This window comes from Ascaphus truei, chromosome 15 (genome assembly GCF_040206685.1).
Source record: "Ascaphus truei isolate aAscTru1 chromosome 15, aAscTru1.hap1, whole genome shotgun sequence".
Lineage (NCBI taxonomy): Eukaryota > Metazoa > Chordata > Amphibia > Anura > Ascaphidae > Ascaphus > Ascaphus truei.
Genome location: NC_134497.1, coordinates 18,791,668 through 18,819,576, shown reverse-complemented (window position 1 = coordinate 18,819,576; position 27,909 = coordinate 18,791,668). Strand labels below are relative to the sequence as shown.

General features: G+C 48.2%; 1 protein-coding gene across 1 annotated transcript in view; it reads right to left on the bottom strand.

Annotated features, from left to right (window-relative positions):
• The window catches only part of MYBL2 (MYB proto-oncogene like 2), a 49,244-nt gene extending 27,347 nt beyond the window's left edge, over nt 1–21,897 (bottom strand). Inside the window, exon 1 of the mRNA XM_075571206.1 lies at nt 21,538–21,897. Coding sequence (XP_075427321.1) covers nt 21,538–21,897 — 360 coding nt within the window. The remainder of the gene's footprint in view (nt 1–21,537) is intronic.
• Between the last annotated feature and the right edge of the window lie 6,012 nt (nt 21,898–27,909).

Sequence of the window (27,909 nt, the reverse complement as noted above, 5' to 3'; positions counted from 1 at the left end):
ATAACTCCTCCTATTACCCCATATAACCGCTCTTTATAACTCCTCCTATTACCCCATATAACCGCTCCCTATAACTCCTCCTATTGCCCCATATAAGCCCTCTCTATAACTCCTCCTATTACCTCATATAAATGCTCCCTATAACTCCTCCTATTATCCCATATAACCCCTCCCTATAACTCCTCCTATTACCCCATATAACCGCTCCCTATAACTCCTCCTATTACCCCATATAACCGCTCCCTATAACTCCTCCTATTACCCCATATAACCGCTCCCTATAACTCCTCCTATTACCCCATATAACCCCTCCCTATAACTCCTCCTATTACCCCATATAACCCCTCCCTATAACTCCTCCTATTACCCCATATAACCGCTCCCTATAACTCCTCCTATTACCCCATATAACCCCTCCCTATAACTCTTCTTATTACCCCATATAACCCCTCCCTATAACTCTTCTTATTACCCCATATAACCCCTCCCTATAACTCTTCTTATTACCCCATATAACCCCTCCCTATAACTCTTCTTATTACCCCATATAACCCCTCACTATAAGTAAGGGGACTCCTGCTTTAGTCCAAGGGATTTTAAATGCCATATTCCTTGAAAATGTGTTTGTGGCTAGAGGCAGAGAGTAACGAGATGTGAGTATTTCCCCCCCTCGCACTCGCCTGTAACGGGGCAGTGAAACGAGATGTGAGTATTTCCCCCCTCCCCCCCTCGCACTCGCCTGTAACGGGATCGGGAATATTTGTGTGAAGTGGCAGAAAAGATTTTAACTGCTTCTGAAGTTATCACCGAATTATATAAACAGAGGAATATATTAACAATCACTAATTAGGGCCTTAAACCCAAGTCCCGGAGGTTCGTTAGTACATTATACACAGACCTGCAGAGCCTCACTCACATTATACACAGACCTGCAGTCTCACTCACATTATACACAGCCCTGCAGAGCCTCACTCACATTATACACAGACCTGCAGTCTCACTCACATTATACACAGCCCTGCAGAGCCTCACTCACATTATACACAGACCTGCAGAGCCTCACTCACAGTATACACAGACCTGCAGAGCCTCACTCACATTATACACAGACCTGCAGTCTCACTCACATTATACACAGACCTGCAGAGCCTCACTCACATTATACACAGACCTGCAGTCTCACTCACATTATACACAGCCCTGCAGAGCCTCACTCACATTATACACAGACCTGCAGTCTCACTCACATTATACACAGCCCTGCAGTCTCACTCACATTATACACAGACCTGCAGAGCCTCACTCACATTATACACAGCCCTGCAGAGCCTCACTCACATTATCCACAGACCTGCAGTCTCACTCACATTATACACAGTCCTGCAGAGCCTCACTCACATTATACACAGCCCTGCACAGCCTCACTCACATTATACACAGCCCTGCACAGCCTCACTCACATTATACACAGACCTGCAGTCTCACTCACATTATACACAGCCTTGCAGAGCCTCACTCACATTATACACAGACCTGCAGTCTCACTCACATTATACACAGCCCTGCACAGCCTCACTCACATTATACACAGACCTGCAGAGCCTCACTCACATTATACACAGACCTGCAGAGCCTCACTCACATTATACACAGACCTGCAGAGCCTCACTCACATTATACACAGACCTGCAGAGCCTCACTCACATTATACACAGACCTGCAGAGCCTCACTCACATTATACACAGCCCTGCAGAGCCTCACTCACATTATACACAGACCTGCAGTCTCACTCACATTATACACAGCCTGCAGACCCTCACTCACATTATACACAGCCCTGCACAGCCTCACTCACATTATACACAGCCCTGCAGAGCCTCACTCACATTATACACAGACATGCAGTCTCACTCACATTATACACAGCCCTGCAGAGCCTCGCTCACATTATACACAGCCCTGCAGAGCCTCGCTCACATTATACACAGACCTACAGAGCCTCGCTCACATTATACACAGACATGCAGTCTCGCTCACATTATACACAGCCCTGCAGAGCCTCGCTCACATTATACACAGACCTACAGAGCCTCGCTCACATTATACACAGACCTGCAGAGCCTCGCTCACACTATACACAGACCTGCAGAGCCTCGCTCACACTATACACAGCCCTGCAAAGCCTCACTCACATTATACACAGCCCTGCAGAGCCTCGCTCACATTATATACAGACCTACAGAGCCTCGCTCACATTATATACAGACCTACAGAGCCTCGCTCACATTATACACAGACCTACAGAGCCTCGCTCACATTATACACAGACCTGCAGAGCCTCGCTCACACTATACACAGCCCTGCAGAGCCTCGCTCACATTATACACAGCCCTACAGAGCCTCGCTCACATTATACACAGCCCTGCAGAGCCTCGCTCACATTATACACAGCCCTGCAGAGCCTCGCTCACATTATACACAGCCCTGCAGAGCCTCGCTCACATTATACACAGCCCTGCAGAGCCTCACTCACATTATACACAGACCCGCAGAGCCTCACTCACATTATACACAGCCCTGCAGAGTCTCACTCACAGTATACACAGACCTGCAGAGCCTCGCTCACATTATACACAGACCTGCAGAGCCTCACTCACATTATACACAGACCCTCACTCACATTATACACAGACCTGCAGAGCCTCACTCACATTATACACAGACCCTCACTCACATTATACACAGACCTGCAGAGCCTCACTCACATTATACACAGACCTGCAGTCTCACTCACATTATACACAGCCCTGCAGAGCCTCACTCACATTATACACAGACCTGCAGTCTCACTCACATTATACACAGCCCTGCAGAGCCTCACTCACATTATACACAGCCCTGCAGAGCCTCACTCACATTATACACAGACCTGCAGAGCCTCACTCACATTATACACAGACCTGCAGTCTCACTCACATTATACACAGACCTGCAGTCTCACTCACATTATACACAGACCTGCAGAGCCTCACTCACATTATACACAGCCCTGCAGAGCCTCACTCACATTATACACAGACCTGCAGTCTCACTCACATTATACACAGCCCTGCAGAGCCTCACTCACATTATACACAGCCCTGCAGAGCCTCGCTCACATTATACACAGCCCTGCAGAGCCTCGCTCACATTATACACAGCCCTGCAGAGCCTCACTCACATTATACACAGACCCGCAGAGCCTCACTCACATTATACACAGCCCTGCAGAGTCTCACTCACAGTATACACAGACCTGCAGAGCCTCGCTCACATTATACACAGACCTGCAGAGCCTCGCTCACATTATACACAGACCCTCACTCACATTATACACAGACCTGCAGAGCCTCACTCACATTATACACAGACCCTCACTCACATTATACACAGACCTGCAGAGCCTCACTCACATTATACACAGACCTGCAGTCTCACTCACATTATACACAGCCCTGCAGAGCCTCACTCACATTATACACAGACCTGCAGTCTCACTCACATTATACACAGCCCTGCAGAGCCTCACTCACATTATACACAGCCCTGCAGAGCCTCACTCACATTATACACAGACCTGCAGAGCCTCACTCACATTATACACAGACCTGCAGTCTCACTCACATTATACACAGACCTGCAGTCTCACTCACATTATACACAGACCTGCAGAGCCTCACTCACATTATACACAGCCCTGCAGAGCCTCACTCACATTATACACAGACCTGCAGTCTCACTCACATTATACACAGTCCTGCAGAGCCTCACTCACATTATACACAGCCCTGCACAGCCTCACTCACATTATACACAGCCCTGCACAGCCTCACTCACATTATACACAGACCTGCAGTCTCACTCACATTATACACAGCCTTGCAGAGCCTCACTCACATTATACACAGACCTGCAGTCTCACTCACATTATACACAGCCCTGCACAGCCTCACTCACATTATACACAGACCTGCAGAGCCTCACTCACATTATACACAGACCTGCAGAGCCTCACTCACATTATACACAGACCTGCAGAGCCTCACTCACATTATACACAGACCTGCAGAGCCTCACTCACATTATACACAGACCTGCAGAGCCTCACTCACATTATACACAGCCCTGCAGAGCCTCACTCACATTATACACAGACCTGCAGTCTCACTCACATTATACACAGCCTGCAGACCCTCACTCACATTATACACAGCCCTGCACAGCCTCACTCACATTATACACAGCCCTGCAGAGCCTCACTCACATTATACACAGACATGCAGTCTCACTCACATTATACACAGCCCTGCAGAGCCTCGCTCACATTATACACAGCCCTGCAGAGCCTCGCTCACATTATACACAGACCTACAGAGCCTCGCTCACATTATACACAGACATGCAGTCTCGCTCACATTATACACAGCCCTGCAGAGCCTCGCTCACATTATACACAGACCTACAGAGCCTCGCTCACATTATACACAGACCTGCAGAGCCTCGCTCACACTATACACAGACCTGCAGAGCCTCGCTCACATTATACACAGCCCTGCAGAGCCTCGCTCACATTATATACAGACCTACAGAGCCTCGCTCACATTATATACAGACCTACAGAGCCTCGCTCACATTATACACAGACCTACAGAGCCTCGCTCACATTATACACAGACCTGCAGAGCCTCGCTCACACTATACACAGCCCTGCAGAGCCTCGCTCACATTATACACAGCCCTACAGAGCCTCGCTCACATTATACACAGCCCTGCAGAGCCTCGCTCACATTATACACAGCCCTGCAGAGCCTCGCTCACATTATACACAGCCCTGCAGAGCCTCGCTCACATTATACACAGCCCTGCAGAGCCTCGCTCACATTATACACAGCCCTGCAGAGCCTCACTCACATTATACACAGACCCGCAGAGCCTCACTCACATTATACACAGCCCTGCAGAGTCTCACTCACAGTATACACAGACCTGCAGAGCCTCGCTCACATTATACACAGACCTGCAGAGTCTCACTCACAGTATACACAGACCTGCAGAGCCTCGCTCACATTATGCACAGACCTGCAGAGCCTCACTCACATTATACACAGACCCTCACTCACATTATACACAGACCTGCAGAGCCTCACTCACATTATACACAGACCCTCACTCACATTATACACAGACCTGCAGAGCCTCACTCACATTATACACAGACCTGCAGTCTCACTCACATTATACACAGACCTGCAGACCCTCACTCACATTATACACAGACCTGCAGAACCTCACTCATAGAGACATGTATAATGATGGTGAGTATCTATACACTGATAATGAACACACCGCACTGTATAATTGTGATGAGTATCTATACACTGATAATGAACAAGCCGCTCTATATAATGGTGCTGACTATACACTGCCAGACCCCTGATAACTAGCATGCATCACTCTCCAGCGTGCAGTACAGCATCTCTACACGTGGCGATGCATTGCAGAAGCCCCTGGCAGTGAATGGGTTACCCACCTCCCGATTCTGATCGCTATCAGCCATCGTGCAGGCTAAATGCATAATTGATCAAAGGATCGTCAATATCACTGTCATTTAATTAATTACCAGCTCTGTAAAAGCTTTACAAGCAGAGCGAGGGTAGGGGGGGAAGGCAGAGGGGCTTATATTATAGGGGATTATTAAAACCCTTTTCCTGCCAGGGGACCACTGCCCAGTATATCGCAGCTGAGACCCCCAGAGCAGCAACGCAGCTTGCCAAACGCTCAGCTATGCACACCCCCTGCAAATCACTAGCTACCAAGAAAAGGGGCAGGACAAGGAGGAGATTGGGACAGGCTAACTGCTGTGAACTCCTCATCATAGCAATTACCAAGATTTCCAGGACTCATTTTAACATGCAGAAGTCTTTTTAGGGAATTAAGCAAACAGGTCACTTTGCCCCTACGTGGGACTGACCCTTTAACCCATTAAACACGTCCCTGTCATTAGGTCACTTTGCCCCTACGCGGGACTGGCCCTTTAACCCATTAAACACGTCCCTGTCATTAGGTCACTTTGCCCCTACGCGGGACTGGCCCTTTAACCCATTAAACACGTACCTGTCATTAGGTCACTTTGCCCCTACGTGGGACTGACCCTTTAACCCATTAAACACGTCCCTGTCATTAGGTCACTTTGCTCCTACGCAGGACTGACCCTTTAACCCATTAAACACGTCCGTGTCATTAGGTCAATTTGCTCCTACGTGGGACTGACCCTTTAACCCATTAAAAACGTCCCTGTCATTAGGTCACTTTGCCCCTACGTGGGACTGACCCTTTAACCCATTAAACACGTCCGTGTCATTAGGTCACTTTGCCCCTACGTGGGACTGACCCTTTAACCCGTTAAACACGTCCCTGTCATTAGGTCACTTTGCTCCTACGTGGGACTGACCCTTTAACCCATTAAACACGTCCCTGTCATTAGGTAACTTTGCCCCTACGCGGGACTGACCCTTTAACCCATTAAACACGTCCCTGTCATTAGGTCACTTTGCTCCTACGTGGGACTGACCCTTTAACCCATTAAACACGTCCCTGTCATCAGGTCACTTTGCCCCTACGTGGGACTGACCCTTTAACCCATTAAACACGTCCCTGTCATCAGGTGACTTTGCTCCTACGTGGGCCTGACCCTTTAACCCATTAAACACGTCCCTGTCATCAGTTCACTTTGCCCCTACGTGGGACTGACCCTTTAACCCATTAAACACGTCCATGTCATCAGGTCACTTTGCCCCTACGTGGGACTGACCCTTTAACCCATTAAACACGTCCCTGTCATCAGGTGACTTTGCTCCTACGTGGGACTGACCCTTTAACCCATTAAACACGTCCCTGTCATTAGGTCACTTTGCCCCTACGTGGGACTGACCCTTTAACCCATTAAACATGTCCCTGTCATCAGGTGACTTTGCTCCTACGTGGGACTGACCCTTTATATAAGACACACAGACTGTACGTAAAAAATGAATATATATAACTGGGAATCCCGAACGCTGAGCCGATGTTCTCTCTGCATACAGCAGTAACTGCCGCTTTGATATTTCACAGGTGGCAGCAAAACACCAATTAAAAATAAAAGGCTCCAGCGTACCCAGCTCGCCTTTGAAGTTATAACAAGGCTCCCCCCCCCCCCCCCGTGTCGCTGGGAACCGTCGGACCTCGCCGTTCTGACGCGACACTTGGCGGAATGTCCCGGCTTTAACGAGCCTGTCCCTGACGCCCCCCCCCCCCTGTCACTTCTGTCTCGTCACTTGCAACGGGCGAGACCGACCGACGCGGTGACGCGGGAGATCGTCCGTCCCCGCCGTCTCTGACATTCCCAAAGGGAATAAGAGATGAAGAATTTTTTGTAGAACGCAATTATTTTTTAATGCTACATTTTTTTTTGTATGTTAAGGACGCAGGAAACATGGCGGTTAAAGACGCGGGTCCCGTCACCGTCCATGTTTTGTTTTTTTACATGGGTGAGAAACAGCGTGGTCTCCGGAGCTAATCCTCATAAATTTCTGCTCTGGTGCCGAGTCTCTATACACTGGTAATGAACTTGCCGCGCTGTATAATGATGCTGAGTATATCTATACACAGATAATGAACACGCTGCACTGTATAATGGTGTGGAGTATCTCTAAACACTGATAATGAACAAGCCGCACTGTATAATGATGCTGAGTATCTATACACTGATAATGAACAAGCCGCACTGTATAATGATGCTGAGTATCTATACACTGATAATGAACACGCCGCGCTGTATAAAGATGCAGAGTATCTCTATACACTGATAATGAACACGCCGCGAGGTATAAAGATGCAGAGTATCTATACACTGGTTCCCAAGATACTTACGGGGAAACAAATCCCCCGCGTCATGCAGGCCAATAGGAAGCCACTGCATATGACATCACAGCTTCCTATTGGCCCGCGGAGATTTATGCGGACAGGGTTTCCTCTTGCTCCGCCCCCTTTGAGTGATGTCACGACGGGGCAAATAAAGAGCATAACATTTAAAAGCGGCTTTATATTGGAAAGTGTTAGGCCTCTGTGCTGAGAAGGGTCGCCTAGCCCACGGAGGGTGCCCACCTCTGTCCTTACAAGACGTGGACATTCAGACCGTGGCACCGCCACGTTTCTGCGCGTTGTGTAAGGAGGACAAAGAGTATGCGGTTCTTGTTTTTGTGAGCAGGACCGCATCCTTAAACTCCGACCGGTCAACAGAGCAATGCCGGGCAGGCCAGTGCTGAAGGAGTTAATGACAGAGAGGAGTGGACCAGCGAGAAACCGGAGTGACAATGAAAAAGTCACAGGTTGAGAAAGTGCAAAATGAGAGAAGTGAGGGAGAGAAGTGAGAGAGCGAAAATTGTTATAGAGAGTGAAGCCGGAGAGGGAAAGAAAGAAGGGAGGGGGGAGGGGAGAGACAGAGAGAGAGGGGAAGAGGGAGAATAAATATAGTGGTAAGAGAAAGGGGTGATGGAGAGATGAGAGAGAAAATGCTGATGAGGGGTGATGGAGAGACAGACAGAAGGAGGGAGAGACAGGCAAGAGGGAGAGAGAAAGAGGGGTGATTGAGAGATGAAGAGAGACAAAAGGGGAGAGAGAGGGGGGTGGCTGATGGAGAGACAGACGGAAGGGGAGAGAGAGAGAGAGCTGATGGAGAGACAGACAGAAGGAGAGAAAGAAAGGGGTGATGGAGAGATTAAGAAAAAGTCAGAAGGAGGGATAGAGAGGAAAAATAGTGATGAGAGAGAGGAGAGAGGGAGAGAAAGAAGAAAGGGTGATATGAGAAAGAGAGAGAAAAAGAGTAGGCGAGAGTGACGTGCAGAAGAAGAAAGTGAGAGAGGGAGAGAGAGAGACAAGTAGATTAAGTAGAGAACGAGAGAGAGGAATAAATAGAGAAATATGGGGGGGGGGAGGGGAGAGAGGGCACGAGGGGAGGTTGAGAAGGAGAATAGATTTCGGAAAGTGACAGTGACAGATAGACACATAAAGATAAAGAGAGGTGAGAGGAGCGGGCAAGGAGAACAAGAGAGAAGAAGGATGTGTGGAATGGATGTGGTGTCCCGGTGTCAGGTATAAATGTGCTGATGAATGTGTGTCTGGGACAGAGATGTGTCACGCATCCTGCTTATGTGCCGCAGCCCATAGAGTGACCTTCAAACTCCACTGCTGACCTTGGACCAAACACAGATCGATCCTTACCCGGCACAGAGGAGACAGGCCTGCTGGTCACTGTTATAGCTGAGGATTTAAAGTCAGCTGCACCCCAATTGTGCCCAGGACATACTTGAAAACGAGAGGTAACTCTCAATGTATTACTTCCTGGTAAAACATTTCATAAATAAATAAATAATTGAGAAAGTCTTTCATTTGAAGGTTTCATGCCAGGTAATAACTGTGTGCGTTGGATATATCAAGAAAAGACTAAATATCCACGAAACAATCCCGCTAAACCCCCAAGTAAAGGACCCCCTATGTGCCGCCATGTTCACTGTCCGGCGTCTCTGCCGTCCGGTGAGGTCACTCCGGGCTCTGCCGATGACAGGGACCGTTAGGTGACAGCAGGAGGGGGGTGTTTGCAGAGCGGGATTTTAAAATGGAGGTCCCATGTCCGAGTGAGTTTCTATAGCAGCGATGTGTCCCCAGTGTTAGAAGTATCTCTGCAGCTGGGTCATCTAGTGACATTGTCTCTTCCTGTCACCTGGGGGCTGAATGTTCTGTGACATCACACTGACGTCACCAGGAACTTCCTGTACCATAAATGACATCACCAAAGCAACTTTCTGTGCGACTTTATTTAAACGTTCAGAACTTTATTACATTTTGGTTTTTTTAAGTGGTGGTTCCTATAAATTACTGGAAGCTGTAAATCCATTTGGAAATAAACCTCACAGAGCTACCCATAGGAAATGAAGCAGGATTGGTATACTAAAGGTTAGCAGGAAGGACGTCACCCTGGGAGGAAAGGGGGATTGTCATAGGAAGACAGAATATATGATGAAAATGCACTATTTGCCTTGAATTATGTGGGGTGGGGTGGCACAGGAGGTAACCCTACATTACATATAATCCCAGGACTGTCTGATCCTGTCCCTGATACTCTGCACTCAGGAGAGAGCAGGCACACAGCGAGAGAGTGAGCAGGCAGACAAACAAGCCTTATAGCAAAGTGTCCAAACACAATGCAGAGGCTGAATGTGCCAGGAAAGGAGAGGCGGAGAGTCCTCAGCTCATGCAAACTGAGGCTTATAGCCTCCTACATAAGGTGATTGCAGGGCCGCCAACAGGGGGGGAGAGCCGGGCCCGGCGTCCCGGACCGGTAGCTGTGGGGGGGCTGGCCAGCTGGCGCTGTAAATTGAACCAGATCTTTGGCTGGGCTCGGCAGCCGGTACTCTCTTTGCCGCCGGGCCCCGGCACTACTCCAGCTGCGGGCATCCCTCACTGACTGCTCCACGCCGAGCTTGTGATGCTGGTGCACGCCAGCGAAATTTCAGCAGTTTCTGCGGAATGGACAAGCGGTGCATCTTTTTGGTCTTATGGCCCAGACCTGTGTGATGGGGTGGGGTTTCTGTTTAAGGGATAAGACTTCCAGTGTGAAAAGGGGATTGACCTGAGCCCAGGCCGATGTCTTATTCTAGATGTGTCATTCCAGAATGTCAAGCACAGATTAATTAATGTGTATGGCTACCAAACCAAAAAGCATAGAAGGGATTTGTTCGGTTTGGTTAAACCTTTTTTGTTTACATCCAAATGTCTCGTTCTAGGGGGTGATTTTAATTGTGTGACCTCGAATCTAGACCGTGGCAGTGGTAGAGATGTTTTGGAATATGATATAGTGGTCCTAATTGATATGCATAAACAGGCTGATTTAAGCGACGTTTATAGACTTCACAACCTAAATACTCCAGGATACACCTATGTATGTGGGGAGAGAAAACCAGAATAGACAGGTTATATGTTAGGAGCAATGTAAATACTGCCAGCTGCAGATTATCACCAGTAGAATATTCTGATCATGCTATTCTACAAATAACTCTACACTTAGACTCCTCTGTGATTCTAGGTCGCAGGGTTTGGAAGCTGAACTCTTCCATGTTATAGGAGGAGACTGTAAAAGAAGGTTTCCTTCAGTTCTTCAAGGACTGTGTGTCCACACAAATTCTGTATCCCAATATGGTGCATTGGTTGTAGGTGGGGTTACCAGTTGTCCGTTTTGAACCGGACAGCCCGGTATTTTGCCCCAGAGTCCGGAATAAAATGAAAGGTAATACCGGACATGTATGTGTCCGGTATTATCTCTCTCCGAACGTAGGGTGTCTGCGGGGGGCCCGGAGGCTGGTCAGAGCAGTTGCCGCCGACCCCGGCTCTCCCTCAGCTACAGGCTTCTCTTTCCTTGTCTGTCCCACGCCGAGGTTTCTGATGTTGACGCGCTCCGGGTCACTGACGTCGGCGCGCTCCGGAAGGCAGCTGAGATCAGTTCGGGCGCGCCGGCGTGAGAGGGAGGCCCGGCAGGATCAGACACCTCGGCGTGGGACAGACAGTGAGGGAGAAGCCTGCATTGATCCTGTAGAAACGGTCAGTTATCTGGATTCTATCAATATCCCATCAGTTTCTGAGGATGATGTGATAGGCTTAGACTCCCCAATCACAGCAAGAGAAGTGACTAATGCAATTAAGACCCTCTCAGGTAATAGAACCCCCGGGGCAGATGGAATCACTGCTGAATTTTATAGTTTTCAGCGAGGTTTTAGCGGAAGTATTGGCTAAAGTGTATAATTTCTCTCTGGGAGGGATAGGTCTCTCTCACTCTCAGCGTGAATCCCTGTTGACCTTATTATATAAGAAAGGGGATCCGAAAGCTTTAAAAAGTTGGCGACCAATAGCCTTACTAAATAATGATTATAAGATCTTGGTGATGGTCCTTATAAATCGGATGAGTAACGTCGCTGAAAAGGTGATAGCCAGTAAAGGAAGATCGCTAATAATTGAATTAACATTAGGGAGATGTTTGAGATGGGCAGGAATGGAGGTCTATCGGGGTACCTGTTAAATCTCGACCAGGCCAACGCCTTCCATAGGGTGGATCATGTCTATCTTTTTAAAACTCTGGAAAGATATGGTTTCCCAGATACTTTATGGAGAAACTGGCTCTGCTGTATGAAGGAGCTTATGGAAGACTGGTCATTAATGGCTGGGTAGGGGAATCTTTTCGCATAAAGTCGGGTGCTAGACAGGGCTGCCCGCTGCGCCCCTTATTATACAACTTCTCCCTAGACCCTTTTTAAGACACCTGGAGCAGAATAGTCTTATCCAAGCCGTACCCTGTGCGGGTTCCCAACATGAAGGGCGTGTTAAGTGCCAGGCGTATGCAGACGTGTTTGTATATATGTTACCTCAAAAAGCTAATTTGAAGGTGGAAACTAGGAAATACATAAATATTCAAATATTTCAAACTCCCATGGTGAATCAGGATAAGTCTGGAGCTTGTTGGTTGGAACAAGAGGACAATCCTTCTAGTCTCCTTGAGGATATTCAGATAGATAATGCCTCTTTTAGGGATTTATTTTTGAAAAGAGAATTCCGGCGTTCACAACTGGGAGGAGAAATTACACATCTGTAAGGTAAAGGTAGAACGGTGGAAGAAGTGGAAATTCTGTTTCAGGGAAAAAGTTAAAATGATTACGTTTTTTTTATACCCATTTTTGTCTATTTAAGTTGTGTATTTCCTCCTCCTGCGGAAATGACTACTAAATTATAAAGTCTTTTTTTTCAATTCCACGGTGGAAATCATTTAAACGCGTTAAAGCGAGATATCACTTATTTGCCGAGAGAGAACGGCGGTTTGGGAATGGTGAACCCTGGATTATTTTTTTTCTCTCATTTTTGTATGTTTTAATTTTGCAGAATTTTCTCAATAGAGATGACAGTTTTGGTGTATGTACACACACATACGCCAAAACTGGTATTCTCTATTCAGAAAATTCTGCAAATTAAAAAAAAAAAAATATATATATATACAAAAAAAGAGAGAAAAGTGTCCCATATAGTACTCAAGTATACTCCAATATAGTATAAACATATACATTTTATTGAAAGCGTCACATCCATAAACATATAGGTTAAAACAGTCCCTGACGCCTAAACCTCTAAATAGTATTAGGAGGCGAAACCCTCATTAATTGATAACATGCATGAGCTGAAAACATGTAGGCATAACAGCCTCAAATACTGATATAAATAAGTGCAAAGGGTTAACAATAAACCCTCCACACAATAAGACTGGCCAGTCTATGGATAGATCTGTGAACACAGCAGAGCATGTGTGCACATAAGTAGTGCTAATGCAAGTTCAATTGTCACTAATACTACTCAGGGGTATTGGAAGGGACCCCGATTTTCTTTCCTTTATTCATGCTTTCAATGTTTTCATGGGTCCAATGTTAAGGATGCTAGAGCTGTAAAGAAGAGGAGTTGTAAGCTGGTTAGGTTTACAAACGGGGAACGATTTTAACAGTCGTTATATAAATATATCAATAATCCGTTTAGGATGTCGAGACAGGCAGCCCTTTGAGGAGGTGTGGGGTAATCAAAAAGGCAACTGGTTCAATAAGTACCGCATGTAGAAACGAGCATGTGACAAAATCCATAGCGTCCGTGGTTCAGAGTGACAGGTAGAGGACTGCATCTCTGATCTAACCACCTGCATACATCTGGGTTATGGTAGAGTTAGGTCTTATTGATATAATTACAGAATATACAAAGACCCGTAGCAGTCGTGGACCAAGAAGACAGGGGTTAAAAACCCAGGCCCTTGGTGTAAGCACCCGCATGTTAACGAGTCTCTAACGGAAGCTGACCTTATCCCAGGAACCAATTGAGTGTCGATCTCACATTCAAGCCCCCTCTGTGTGTATGCCTGCTCTGATGTACTAATACAAAAGAAGTTTGTTTGAACACAACATAAGGCTCCTGTGTGCTTCCTCTACCCCCCAATACCTACTCATACTTACGTGGATCCAGCTTTGAGACGCCGGGGTCAACGGAGGGTGAGCACCAAGGGGGAAAACATTGTTAATATATATTCTTTATAAGCAATAGTGTGCCACTCTTACATATATTTATATATACAGTATATATATATATATATATATATATATATATATATATATATACATATATATATATATATATATATATATTCAGCATGTAACTAGTTAGAATAAGTCATTTAGAAATTATATTGGAAAATTATCAGCTGCCTCTGCAAAGATCAGAAGATAAATCAGGCAGGTGTAGGAATGTTTTATGTGATTTCAGAAACTTGATGTGTTTAATATCTGCTGAGTTGAATAGTGTAGGTTCATGAGTTTGGCATCAAAGGTTAGTTAAATAGACAACACAATAGAGATCGGTCTTAAAAGATTAGCAACACAGTTAATCCTATAGTTACTTAGTGACAGAACACAGAGGGTTGTGTAAATCAAAATAAATATTGCTAAATTAAGCAACAGTGTTCTAATGTTCTATAATTAATTAAGAAGATTGGGCCGGGAGTGAGAAAAACAGGGGATTGCTATATTTACACTGGTTATGGAAATGTATAAAGAGTGTATTTCGATTTATAGAATTCAGAATAATTTAACACCACCACGCTAAGAACAACACTGCTAAAGATTCTCCCCTCTACAACTACATTCTATCTGCCTGAAGGATGTAACGGACTGAAATGAGGCTGTAAAAGATGTTTTCTATTGTCTCTGAACAAATTGAGAAAAGAACCGCACCGTGGGCTATTTGATATATATTGAAAGGTGGGACATTTATTTGCACCCATCTAATGAGCAAATGTTCATTTGGCAAGCCAACCAGCCCTGTGCCTCGTACACTTCCAGGAGGGGGGGAAGCAGAAGCCCACTGAAGATCGTGAGAGGGGGTGCACCTTATGGCAAGGAAGACTGTCCAGGTAACACCTCCAGACCTTGATGTAAGTGTACGGTCATATTCGAATACGGAAGGATACCGGGGAAGCCCCAGTTGATTTAAGACACTTTCCTCAAGTAGACCAGTTCGTAAGAAAGATCTAAAGGACTATATCAATGAAATATCCGATGGATTTCTTATAAGGAAGGATCAAGGAGAGACACGTTGGGTCTGTTGCAGTGTAGGTACGCACGCACAAAGAGGGGATCGCAAAACTTTAGGAAAGGATGGTGTTGTCATGGGAGAGGGAGTTTGGCCCGGGATTAAAGGGGTTACACCCCATTTGGCCACCCCCTACTCTCACCGGGGAAGCAAGGGGTTAACTGGACTGTGGTCCAGTAATGTGTTTTTACCTTGCTTCTGCATCCTAATGTATATTCCCCTGTAAAAATGTATTGTTTCTGTTCCAGTGTTTGCACCAACACATACACTGGGATTGATGCGGGAGGTAAAGGGTTAAGGTTAACTTAGTGTTTATAGCTCTTTGTTCCATGTTCCCGCCTTTTCAGGCACCATTTTGCAGAGTCCCATAAATCGCCAATGGAGCTCCATGCATTCCAATGGCAGAAGTAGCGGTTTTGGACCTGTTTTCCAGCGACGACCAGTAGGTGGCGTCCGAGAGGAGGAGCGGCGGTTTCCCATTGTAAGTCAATGGGGCCAGTGACTTCAATGGGGATTCCTTGACTCCGATCTCCAGGAACAGGTTGGTAGCCATCCAAACCGCAGACCGCAAAAGCGGATACAATGTCTTTGAAAAGAGCTTTATCACTTGGTTCAAGTTCAATGACAATTGGCGTGGGAATCTTAGGTTCTAGGGCACCTGGGAATAAAATTCTTTTTGCCCCTAGCCCTTAGGAACCCCCACACACGACCCCCATCAGGTCCGGGAATGAGGGAACCCCGTAAAGGGTCGAGCGGAGAAAGAGGGTCGCCCCGTTGACTTTAATGGCGGAGCGGAGGTCCCATTGAATCCAATGGCGGCGTGCGCCCATGCATTGTATATGGCGGCGCCGGCCATTGATTCCAATGGGGAAAAGCCGCGTGGCGTTAAAACGGCTAAGTCCGAAATGGTGAAAAGTGTAAGTCCATAGCTCTGGTTCCGGAAGGACCAGAGGGCTGGGATTTGGGTGGCATGTAGCCAAGGTTCTGGCATGAATGCATGGCCATTCCCAGCCCTCTCCGAACAACCAGACGGAGTGTGGGCAAATGTAAAGATTTTTTGGTTTTTCCATAGACTTCAATGGCGGCGTCTCCCCATTGAAAGTCTATTGCGGGGAACTCCATTGACTTCAACGGCGGAGCCGCGCCATTAAAAGCCTATGGCGGCGGAACCCGTTGATTTCAATGGGGAAAGAGTGAAAGGCAGAGATTCATTTTTAAAGGGAAGAATCCTGTATTTTAAAAGTGTTTTAACCTGCATTTGCGTATCTCTGGTTCTGGGGGTCGCAGAGGGCTGAGACTTGGCCACAATAGAGATACAGTTCCGGCAAGAAAAGCTGGCAAGTATCGGCCCACTGGGCCAAACGGAACCGATTATATTTATATGTGAATATATTAAACTGTGAATAGTATTTTGGATCTGGTATGAGAACGCAGACCCCATCTGCTATGTTAATTGGTCAGGAGGACAGACAGATGGTCTAGCATAAGCCCTCTGATCAAAGGTTGACCGCTCTGATTGTATACACTAGGGCGGAAGAACAAAGGGGCTGAGTGGTCTGTAAGTGTCATAGTTCACACTTGCAGATAAGGGAGAGTCTACTTCAAAGGACTTCACTAGCCAGCTAGGCGTTCCAGGGTTAAGATAGGCCTGAGATGATATATAAATGAGGCTCAGCCTATACTCGTTGTCTTTGTGTCATCCTAAGATTGCTGTATGAACTGCTAATCAAGATTTCTGATTATTTCGTCATTCCAATTCTAAGTAGGTGCATATTTTGTCTGTTATTTGTATATCTCATGTGTTCACCTTTTTCAAGGAATAAATTATATTTTATCATATCTAGTTGTGTTCAGTTCAACCCAGGTATTTTTGGTGTATATTATAGCTTGTCATAAAGTTACCGTGACAAGTGTGGACGGATATATTTTAGTCGACAGGGGCGTTTCCTAACACTCATTCCTATAGATAGAAAACATCTATTGAAAGCTTAAGTAAGTAACCCTGGTTACATTATCTATGCTTTTACCCAAAGACAGGCTAATAACAGCAGTATTCCCCTCCCACCACCTGAGAAGGTACAATGTGTAGATTTGTGGAATGCTCTCTGGAAACAGGTTATACGTGTATTTAAACAAACAGATGAAAAGAAATGAAGCAATCAAAAAGATAAAAGAAAGTTTGAGTCGTTTGTGACGGGAGACGCGCTTAATAACACATTTATATTTCGTGGGTCCTGATTGAGCAGAACAGGTTGAGCAAAATAAACTGAGATTTATTCCCTTGATAGGCAAACACACGACAACTGCAGAATAAACTTAATAATTACACTCACGGGTAGAGAAACAGAGGATAATGTCCAGAAATGTGCAAAGATTGTCCTTTAAAATGTAGTCCATTTGCAAATTGCCAAATAAATAGCCAGTCCAATCCTTCTGTGAATGGGCAAAGTCTTTTCTGGTTCTCTGGGATTGGTCTGGATCCCCAGGGCTAACGAAATCCTGAAGCAGGGCAAGTTTCCTTGTTGCAATGTTTTTTAACCCCTTGCGTTCTGGAATCGTAGCCGCTGTACTTAGGTCTTATCCGCTTGAAGAAATCAGGTAACAACAGCAACAGCAAAAACAGGAATAACAGCAGGAACAACACAGGAATAACAGCAGGAACAACACAGGAATGAGGGGTACAGGCCTTTTTAAGGACAAGGGCATGTGAAGTGTTACATTAGCCTCATCCCATTGGCAAGGAATTATCTTCCTCCTATCAGAACCTGCCAGGTCACATGGGCAAATCCTACAGCCAGCTCAGGTAACTCTGAGCATGCTCAGTAAGCAGCTTGGTAGCACTGCTAAGTAAAAAGGGGCCACTCATTTCTGGGGACGCAATGTCTGGAGTTTGGTCCCAAGGTGTGAAATAGCCAGGATGAGTAGCAGGATCTGCTACTCAGAAACATCCTGATTAAGTGACACTTTAAGAATCTGGATTCTTTCATCTACTAGACGCATCGGCATCTCCCAACTGGGGGGGGGGGGGGTCTTTCATGTATGCATAACATTTGTTCCTAAATTAGCAGTCTTAAAAGGGGAACAGCATATAATATTAACCTCTTCATCCCCAATACGAAATAGGGGTAACCAGCCGAGCCCACTGCCTTTATTAATGCGCTGATTACCCCCATTTTCGCCACACCTCCCCCCACTCAAAGCCCAAGGTTTGCCCTGGCCACCTCCTCTGGTGGTTGGGCTGACCGGAGGGTTTTTGAAGTCATTAGGTCTTTGGGATTGTCTTGTCGGGAGAGGCCATCAGCGTTCCCATGCTCACTGCCTTTCTTGTGCTGAATGGTGAAGTCACATTCTTGCAAGGCCAGGCTCCAGCGCAGGAGCTTGGCAATGTCTCCCGACACCCTCTGCAACCAACTTAGGGGGTTATGGTCAGTGATAACAGTGAAGTGTCTGCCATACAGAGAGGGCTGTAGCTTCTGTAGCGCCCATACTATGGCCAGACACTCCTTCTCAATAGTGGCATATGCTCCTTCTCTGGGCAGCCGCTTGCGGCCCAGAAACATCATTGGAGGTTCCCTGACCTCCTCCCCCACCTGGCTGAGCACAGCACCAATGCCAAAGTCTGAGGCATCAGTCTGCTCCAGAAACTTGTTGGAATAATCTGGAGCGGCAAGGATGGGTGCAGTCTTCAGAGCCTGAAATGCTTTTTCCCAGGCTGGAGACCAGACTACCAGCGCAGACTGTCGCTTCTGGGTCAAGTCAGTCAGGGGTTTGGCAATGGCACTATACTGGGGAACAAACTTCCTGTAGTAGCCTGCAGTGCCTAGAAACGCCATGCCCTGCTTCTTGGTTTTGGGAGTGGGCCACTGCACTACTGCCTCTACCTTAGCTGGTTCTGGCTTGAGGTGCCCTCCACCCACTCTATGCCCTAGGTATAAGACTTCAGCCATCCCTACTAAGCACTTGGTACTTCAGCCAGTACCCTTTACTGTGATCCCTGGTGGTCAGATACCTTGCCCCCGCGAGTTCATCCAGCAACTCATCCATGCGGGGCATGGGGTAGGCATCTGAAACCGTCCCTGCATTGAGCTGCCGGTAGTCCACACAGAACCGGGTGGTCCCATCCTTCTTAGGCACTAGGACTACCGGGCAAGCCCAAGGGCTCTGGGATGGTACAATTACCCCTAGGGCCAGCATCTCCTCCATCTCCCTCTCTATACTGCCCTTCACCTCTGCTGACACTCGATAAGCGTGCTTATGCAGAGGTCTCAGATCCCCTGTAAGCACTGGGTGCTCAGTGATGTGTGTCCTCCCTGGCTTGTCCGTGAACAGAGCCCTATACTTCTCTAGCATAGCCCTAGCATCTGCCCTCTGCCTGACACTCAGCTGAGACCCTATCTCAACCTGCTCTACGGTACCCTCCTGCCTAGCCTCCCCTAGGAGATCTGGCAGAGCTATGTCCTCCTTGAGCATATGGATGTGATCGACTTTGGTCCTCCCTGTCTCCCTAACCCTGGCTAGCACTGCTGCTACCTGTCCTGGATACAAACCCCAGATCTGCATGAAGCCAACTATCCTCTCCCTGTATGTTCCCACATACCTCTGCACTCTCTCTAATGCCCTCCTGACCAGGCGGTGGGAGGTAGCCAGAGCATTCCTCATCCTGAATGGCACCTGAAAAACTCACAGAGGCCATTCTGAAGGCTGAAGTCTGACCCCCCCTTTGCCTTCCTCTCTACACTGTCTGCCACCTCTGCTGATACTCCATAGGTATTCTTATGCAGAGGATGCAGATCACCTGGGAGCACAGGCTCATCTGTACTATGTGCCCTGCCCAGCTTGTCTGAGAACAGGACTTTAGGCTGCTGTACCCTAGCCCCAGCTTCTGTCCCTGCCTGCCTACCTCCCAGGGCCCCTAGCTCAACTAGGACCCCCCTAGGAAACCCTATCCTACCTAAGAGGCCTGGCACTACCTGAGCTACTTCCTGAAACATGTTCCCCATTCCTGGTAACAGGTTCAGGAGCATCTGCACAAAATCACCCGCTTTACCCTCTGGCTGGCAGGCGTCCCAGGGGTGGCCAAAGTCTGCCACTGCCCCTGCTGCCTCCGGCCAGAAGAAAGGCTGCAACAGCTGGGTTCTCATGTGAGTGACCCCCTGATGCCCCACTAGTGGACTGGGGAAGGCTACCTGCAACACTTGCTGCCTACCCTCCCTGGGTCCCACTAACCGTCTTCTACCTGTCCAGCCCCTGGCTAACCCGGTAGAACCTGGCTCCCTACCCCAGAGCCCGCGGTGCCACAGCCTGTGGTCTGACCCCCCGCTTTCCCAGGACTCGGACGCCCGCAGTCCCATACCTTCTAAGCTGGGGTCAGCTTTCACCGCATCCCTATCTGCTGTCCCTAATTCTAACCACCCACCCTTAGTCTCTAAGTCAGGGGTAACAGGGACAGGTAAAGGGAACAGTAAGTCAGTCACTGGTCGCGACTCAGTAGTCTGGCTTACCTGTCTGGTCTCCGCAGAGGCCACTGGAACCGTTGGTCCCACATGCAGGGGGACAGAGGTTGATTCTGCTGTGATTCCTGATGACAGGCTCTTAGGAATCGCCGCAACAGCAGGCAATTCCACAGCAACCACACAGATCACAGGCTCCAGGTTATTGCTAAGGCGCACCTCAGCAGTTTCCCTGGACAAAACCCCCACCTCCCTCGTGCCATGATTGGCACCCCCATCCAAAATGATCTGGGCACCCTGTAAGGACCGCAGCCCTCCATCAGGCATGGTTCTTTGCACCCCGGTGCCCGGGAGCAAATCTTCTGGCTGCACCAGAATAACAGCAGCACCCAAATCTGGCAAGCTCCATGCTTGCCGGTCACCAAAGATAACCCTCCGTGGTTGCCTGCTCAGGACATCAGCAGGCTGCATCTCGACTGATGCACTTGGACATCCTCTGCTCACTGCTGCTGGCTCTGAGGTGACAAAAGCAGCATCTGCCTGGGACATCCCTCTTGGTTGTGGCTCCATGGCTGTGCTCTGTTCCTCTGTGTGGGCCAGCCCAAGCTGGGTTACTGGCCCTGCAGCTTGTGAACGTTGCCCCTGATGGGGTCCCCCAGACCGCTCACGGTCCGGGCAATGTGGCCGGATGTGGCCCACCTTGTGGCAATGATAGCACCGTCTCTCAAGCTTGAACTCCCCAGTATAGGGCGTGTCGCTGCCCACTGTATGTTTGGGAGTCCGCTGAGGTGCAGACAGGTCCCCTCTAGCCGGAATGGCTGCCTCTCTGGGGACTGCTGCGTTGCTCACCAAGGCTCTGCTGGTTACATCTTCATTTACTGGCTCTGCTGCGTCCATAGCAGTTACTCTGGGAACGTCCTGTTCCCCGCTGACAAGGTGGGAGTGAGGGGGCCTTCCAAGCGCTGTCGACAGGAGCTCGAGTCGCTGTTCATAGCTAAGCCCTTCTCCCCAGGCGGTGAGGAGTGCAATGAGTCCAGAGGTAGCCAGTCCGGTCGCCGCAGCGACTGATCCATCTGCACCCCCTGGCCCCACGCCACCCTCTTCCAGGCGGTCACTGACATCCTTCCCCTGTCCTTGCCGCCCCGGAGCTGGAGGGACCTGCACTCCGGACTGAGTACTGTCTTCTGCCACAGCAGCTGGTGGGGCCATCCTGTCCTCATATTCTTCTAAGTCCTCCTCCAGCTGACTCTTTGACCGACCGTCTGTCGTGAACCCGTACCCCATACATCTCTCCACTATCTGCGCCCAGTTCCAGGTACAAAACCTTCCTGAGCGTGGACTCATGGTGCCACTGGGGTATAGGTCCAGAGACCAGTGAATTATCTCGAGCTTCTTTGGAAGTGTGTGTAAGTTGCCACTTGTCTGAGGAGCTTGCAATCTACAAGGTCCTCACTATATTACAGAACACTGCAATATAGGCTCAATCAGTATCTCACCAGCTGCCACCAGTTTTAAACGCCTGTGACGGGAGACGCGCTTAATAACACATTTATATTTCGTGGGTCCTGATTGAGCAGAACAGGTTGAGCAAAATAAACTGAGATTTATTCCCTTGATAGGCAAACACACGACAACTGCAGAATAAACTTAATAATTACACTCACGGGTAGAGAAACAGAGGATAATGTCCAGAAAGGTGCCAAGCACCAGAAGATTGTCCTTTAAAATGTAGTCCATTTGCAAATTGGCAAATAAATAGCCAGTTCAATCCTTCTGTGAATGTGCAAAGTCTTTTCTGGTTCTCTGGGATTGGTCTGAATACCCAGGGCTAACGAAATCCTGAAGCAGGGCTAGTTTCCTTGTTGCGATGTTTTTTAACCCCTTGCGTTCTGGAATCGTAGCCGCTGTACTTGGGTCTTATCCACTTGAAGAAATCAGGTAACAACAGCAACAGCAACAACACAGGAATAACAGCAGGAACAACACAGGAATGAGGGTTACAGGCCTTTTTAAGGACAAGGGCCTGTGAAGTGTTACATTAGCCTCATCCCATTGGCAAGGAATTGTCTTCCTCCTATCAATATTATGGCTTTTTCAGCCAATCGCGGCGCTTTGTGCGCTTTCTCCATTAGGGGCGTGAGCAAGTAGTCAAGAGCGCGTCATAGCGGCGACTAGACTGCCGGCCGCATGGAGATGACGTCACAAATGCCGCGATTTTGGCGCGAAAAAGCCTATGGATATAAGGAAGCATCTGCGAACCTCTCTTTACACCTTGAGAAAGTCCTTTACGGACGAAACGCGTAGGTGCGCTCCTACCATTGTTCTGTTTTGTTTTGCACTGACCATTAAAGTACTCTTTTAATACTTAATCCCTGCCTGGAGTTACCCTTATTTTGGCGATCCACTAGCTGGTATGCTGCCAAGAAACGCTGCTGTGCTCCTCTACACCTCCACTGTTTATGCTTACCCTGAGAGGACTGCACGCAAGAACGGATCCACGCATCAAGGACACCACCAAGGGAGGTAAAGGGCTTATGCCCATTATTATTTTACCCTCCAATACTGGACTAACTGAGTTGTTTCCCCAGGGTGTTGTATACCATCAATAAGAGACCTATTTTGGGGTACCCGCGTGGGAACCACCAGGCCTCTGGCTTCACACCCTGGGAGGTTATTAATTATACCTTATGTCCCTAAACCTGGATCCAACTATGGTATAAAGGATTATCAATACAATTATGAGCTATCTATGGTGATGCACCATAAACACCACTTACCTACTCCTATCAGAACCTGCCAGGTCACATGGGCAAATCCTACAGCCAGCTCAGGTAACTCTGAGCATGCTCAGTAAGCAGCTTGGTAGCACTGCTAAGTAAAAAGGGGCCACTCATTTCTGGGACGCAATGTCTGGAGTTTGGTCCCAAGGTGTGAAATATCCAGGCTGAGTAACAGGACCTGCTACTCAGAAACATCCTGATTAAGTGACACTTTAAGAATCTGGGGTCTTTCATCTACTAGACGCATCGGCATCTCCCAACTGGGGGGGGGGGGTCTTTCATGTATGCATAACATTTGTTCCTAAATTATCAGTCTTAAAAGGGGAACAGCATATAATATTAACCCCTTCATCCCCAATATGAAATAGGGGTAACCAGCCGAGCCCACTGCCTTTATTAATGCGCTGATTACCCCCATTTTCGCCACATCGTTAACAAGCTGGCCTTGATATATGACCAAGAATGATACTAGTTAAATGTCAGGATAGGCCACGTGATCTAAATCTAAAACCAATGTCCAGTATTATGGTTGAAAAAAAAATCAGTATTTCAAAGACCAATCACAAAGTTGTTGCAAAATTCCTAGAACCGTATCAGGAATCTTTATACTATATTAGTGAAAGCACTGTATGTTTGCCTGCATGCATGCCTGCCTGCCTGCCTGCTGGATGTCCGGTGTCCTAGGGGAAATCTCATTGGTCCCTTGGGCCGCCCCCGCACACCTCTCATTGGCCTGAGGCGGAGTGACGGCCCAAAGGACACACAGGGACACAAACACACACACAGGGACACACACACACACACAGGGACACACACACAGGACACACACACACACACACACACACACACGGACACACACACGGACACAGGGACACACACACAGGGACACACACACACACAGTAGGGGGGGGTGTACATTAGCAGCATATATAACCCGGGGGGGGGGGGCCTCACATACCCGCCGGAGCCTCCGCCTCTTCCTCCCCGAAATCAGCCTCCACACCCACGCTTTCAAACCCCCCCCCCCCCCCCCCGGCGCCGCTACAGTCAGCGGAGGAGCGGCCACAACAAGCTGCCTCCCGCCTCAGATCCACGTGGGAGCGGCCGGACGGGTGAGTGAGCGGCCTTCACCCACCCCTCACCCCCCTTCAAATCACCTCCCCTCCACCCCCCCCCCCCCCCCCCCGGCGCCGCTACAGTCAGCGGAGCGAGCGAGCGCCCGGGACACAGCGGGGGAGCGGCCACAACAAGCTGCCTCCCGCCTCAGATCCACGTGGGAGCGGCCGGACGGGTGAGGGAGCTGCCGGACGGGTGAGTGAGCGGCCGGACGGGTGAGGGAGCGGCCTTCACCTCCCCTCACCCCCCTTCACCTCCCCTCACCCCCCTTCACCTCCCCTCACCCCCCCTTCACCTCACCTCCCTTCACCTCACCTCCCCTCACCCACCCCTCACCTCCCCTCACCCCCCTTCACCTCACCTCCCCTCACCTCCCCTCACTCCACTTCCCTTCCCTTCCACCTCCCTCCCCCCCCCCCTTCACCTCCCCTCCACCCCCCCCCTTCACCTCCCCTCCACCCCCCCCTTCACCTCCCCTCCACCCCCCCCCCCTTCACCTCCCTTCCACCCCCCCCTTCACCTCCCCTCCACCCCCCTTCACCTCCCCTCCACCCCCCCTTCACCTCCCCTCCACCTCCCCTCCACCCCCCCTTCACCTCCCCTCCACCCCCCCCCTTCACCTCCCCTCCCACCCCCCCCCCCTTCACCCCCCCCTTCACCTCCCCTCCACCCCCCCCCCCTTCACCTCCCCTCCACCTCCCCTCCACCCCCCCCCCTTCACCTCCCCTCCACCCCCACCCCCCCTTCACCTTCCCTTCACTCCCCCCTTACAACCTCCCACCACCTCCTCACCACCTCCACCCCCCTTCCCACCTCCCCCACCCCCCCTTCCCACCTCCCCCACCCCCCTTCCCAACTCCCCCCCACCTCCCCCCCCCTTCCCCTTCCCCCCCTCCTTCCCACCACCTCCCCTTCCCCCCCCCTCCTTCCCACCACCTCCCCCCCCACCACCTCCCCCCCCACCCCCCCTCCTTCCCTGAGGCGGAGTCACGGGCCAAAGGACACACAGGGACACAAACACACACAGACACACACACACACACACACACACACACACACACACACGTAGACACACACACACACACACACGTAGACACACACACACACGTATACACACACACACACACACACACACACGTATACACAAACACACACACGTAGACACAAACACACACACGTATACACAAACACACACACGTAGACACACACACGTAGACACACACGTACACACACACACACACACGTACGTACACACACGCGTACACACACACACACGTACACACACGCACGTAGACACACACACACGTACACGTAGACACACACACATGTACACGTAGACACACACACACATGTACACGTAGACACGTACACACACACACATGTATACACACATACACATGTATACACACACACACACATGTATACACACACACACACGTATACACACACACACATGTGTATACACACACATGTGTATACACACACAAACATGTGTACACACACACAAATACACACACACACACACACACACACACACACACACACACACACACACACACACATACAATGTATACACACAAACATGTATACACACACACAAACATGTATACACACGTGTATACACACACGTATACACACACACAATATATACATACACACAATGTATACACACACACATGTGTATACACACACGTGTATACACACACGTATACACACACACACGTGTATACACACACGTGTATACACACACACGTGTATACACACACACGTGTATACACACACACGTACACATACACACACACACACATGTATACACACACACATACAATGTATACACACAAACATGTATACACACACCCCAGCACCACCACATCAGCACACTGGTATCCCATGCCCCCCCAGCACACTGCCATTCTCGGCTCCCCAACATTCCCAGCCCCCATCAACACCATCAGCACCCACACATCGCCACCTTTGCACCTCCCCCATCGGCACACCCACATCCGCACCCTCACATCAGCACCAAACCCTCCCAAATCAGCACACCAATACAATCACCATCAGTACAGCCACAGCAGCAGTACCACCGCACATGGGCCGCGTGGACCACTCCCCACCCAAATGCCACACCCACACCACAAACATCCCGGGCAACGCCGGGGCTCTCAGCTAGTACAATATAAAGAGTGTGCTTTGTGGAAAGAGAAGAATAGATTACCAAAAATATAAAAGAATTGCAAGGGAAATGATGGGTAGGGATTGATACTGAACCAAAAAGCAATACAGGCAGTCCTCGGTTATCCGACACAATGCGTTACTCAAAATGGCGTTGTAAAGCGAAACGTTGTAAAGCGAAACACGTTTTCCCATAGGAACACTGTTTAAATGAAAGGTTCCGTTCCTGAAGGCATTTTTAACACTAAAATACACCAAATATTTTACGCAGGCAATAAGATACGCAGCACACACATAAATTATATAGTGTATATACTGTACTATATATATATAATATAACATAATAATTAATATATTATATAGTATAATATAATATAGTGTATATATATATATATATGTATATATATATATACGCTCTTACGACGCTTTGCAACGTTGTTTATGTGTCTGTGTGTATATATATATATACACACTCAAACAACGTTGCAAAGCGTCGTAAGAGCGTTGGATAAGCCGTTTTGTCGTTGTAAAAATGAATATAGGTATGCATTGCATAGCGTTGGATAAGCCATGCGTTGTAAAACGAAGCGTTGTAAAACACGGACTGCCTGTACTGAACCCTCTTCCCTTAATTGTATGCATGAAGTTGTATATTTCAAAAGACATGCAAGTTACACATTAATCCAGAAAGAAATAGTCTAGAACTCTAAAAAAAAACAAAAAAAACAGTAGTTTTAAAATCAGTTTTAAAGAAATTAATGCATTTATATGAAAGTATTCAGATAAGTTATAATTATAAGAATGGAAAAGGAAATTATTATTCAATTAGGTTTTTTTTGCCATTGCAGGAATAGGAATCAAACTGTTTGTTTGTTTCTTTTCTCACCAAGAGTGTAGATAAACACTGCACTCTTGTTTAGTGCAGAATTTTGGTATCAATAACAAGGTAGACATTTTTAGGATCATATTGAATTATTTGGCTACAAATCAGAAGAAACAAACAAAGATGCTCAAAGCTACTTCCAATGTGACAAAAATACACAGTGCAATACCTATATATTCTCTTGAAAAAAGGTCATTTAGTTTAACCCTTTGGCCACAGCGTCTTAAGCGTCTTGCCACTTCAAGGCATGACCGTAGCAGGTCCTAA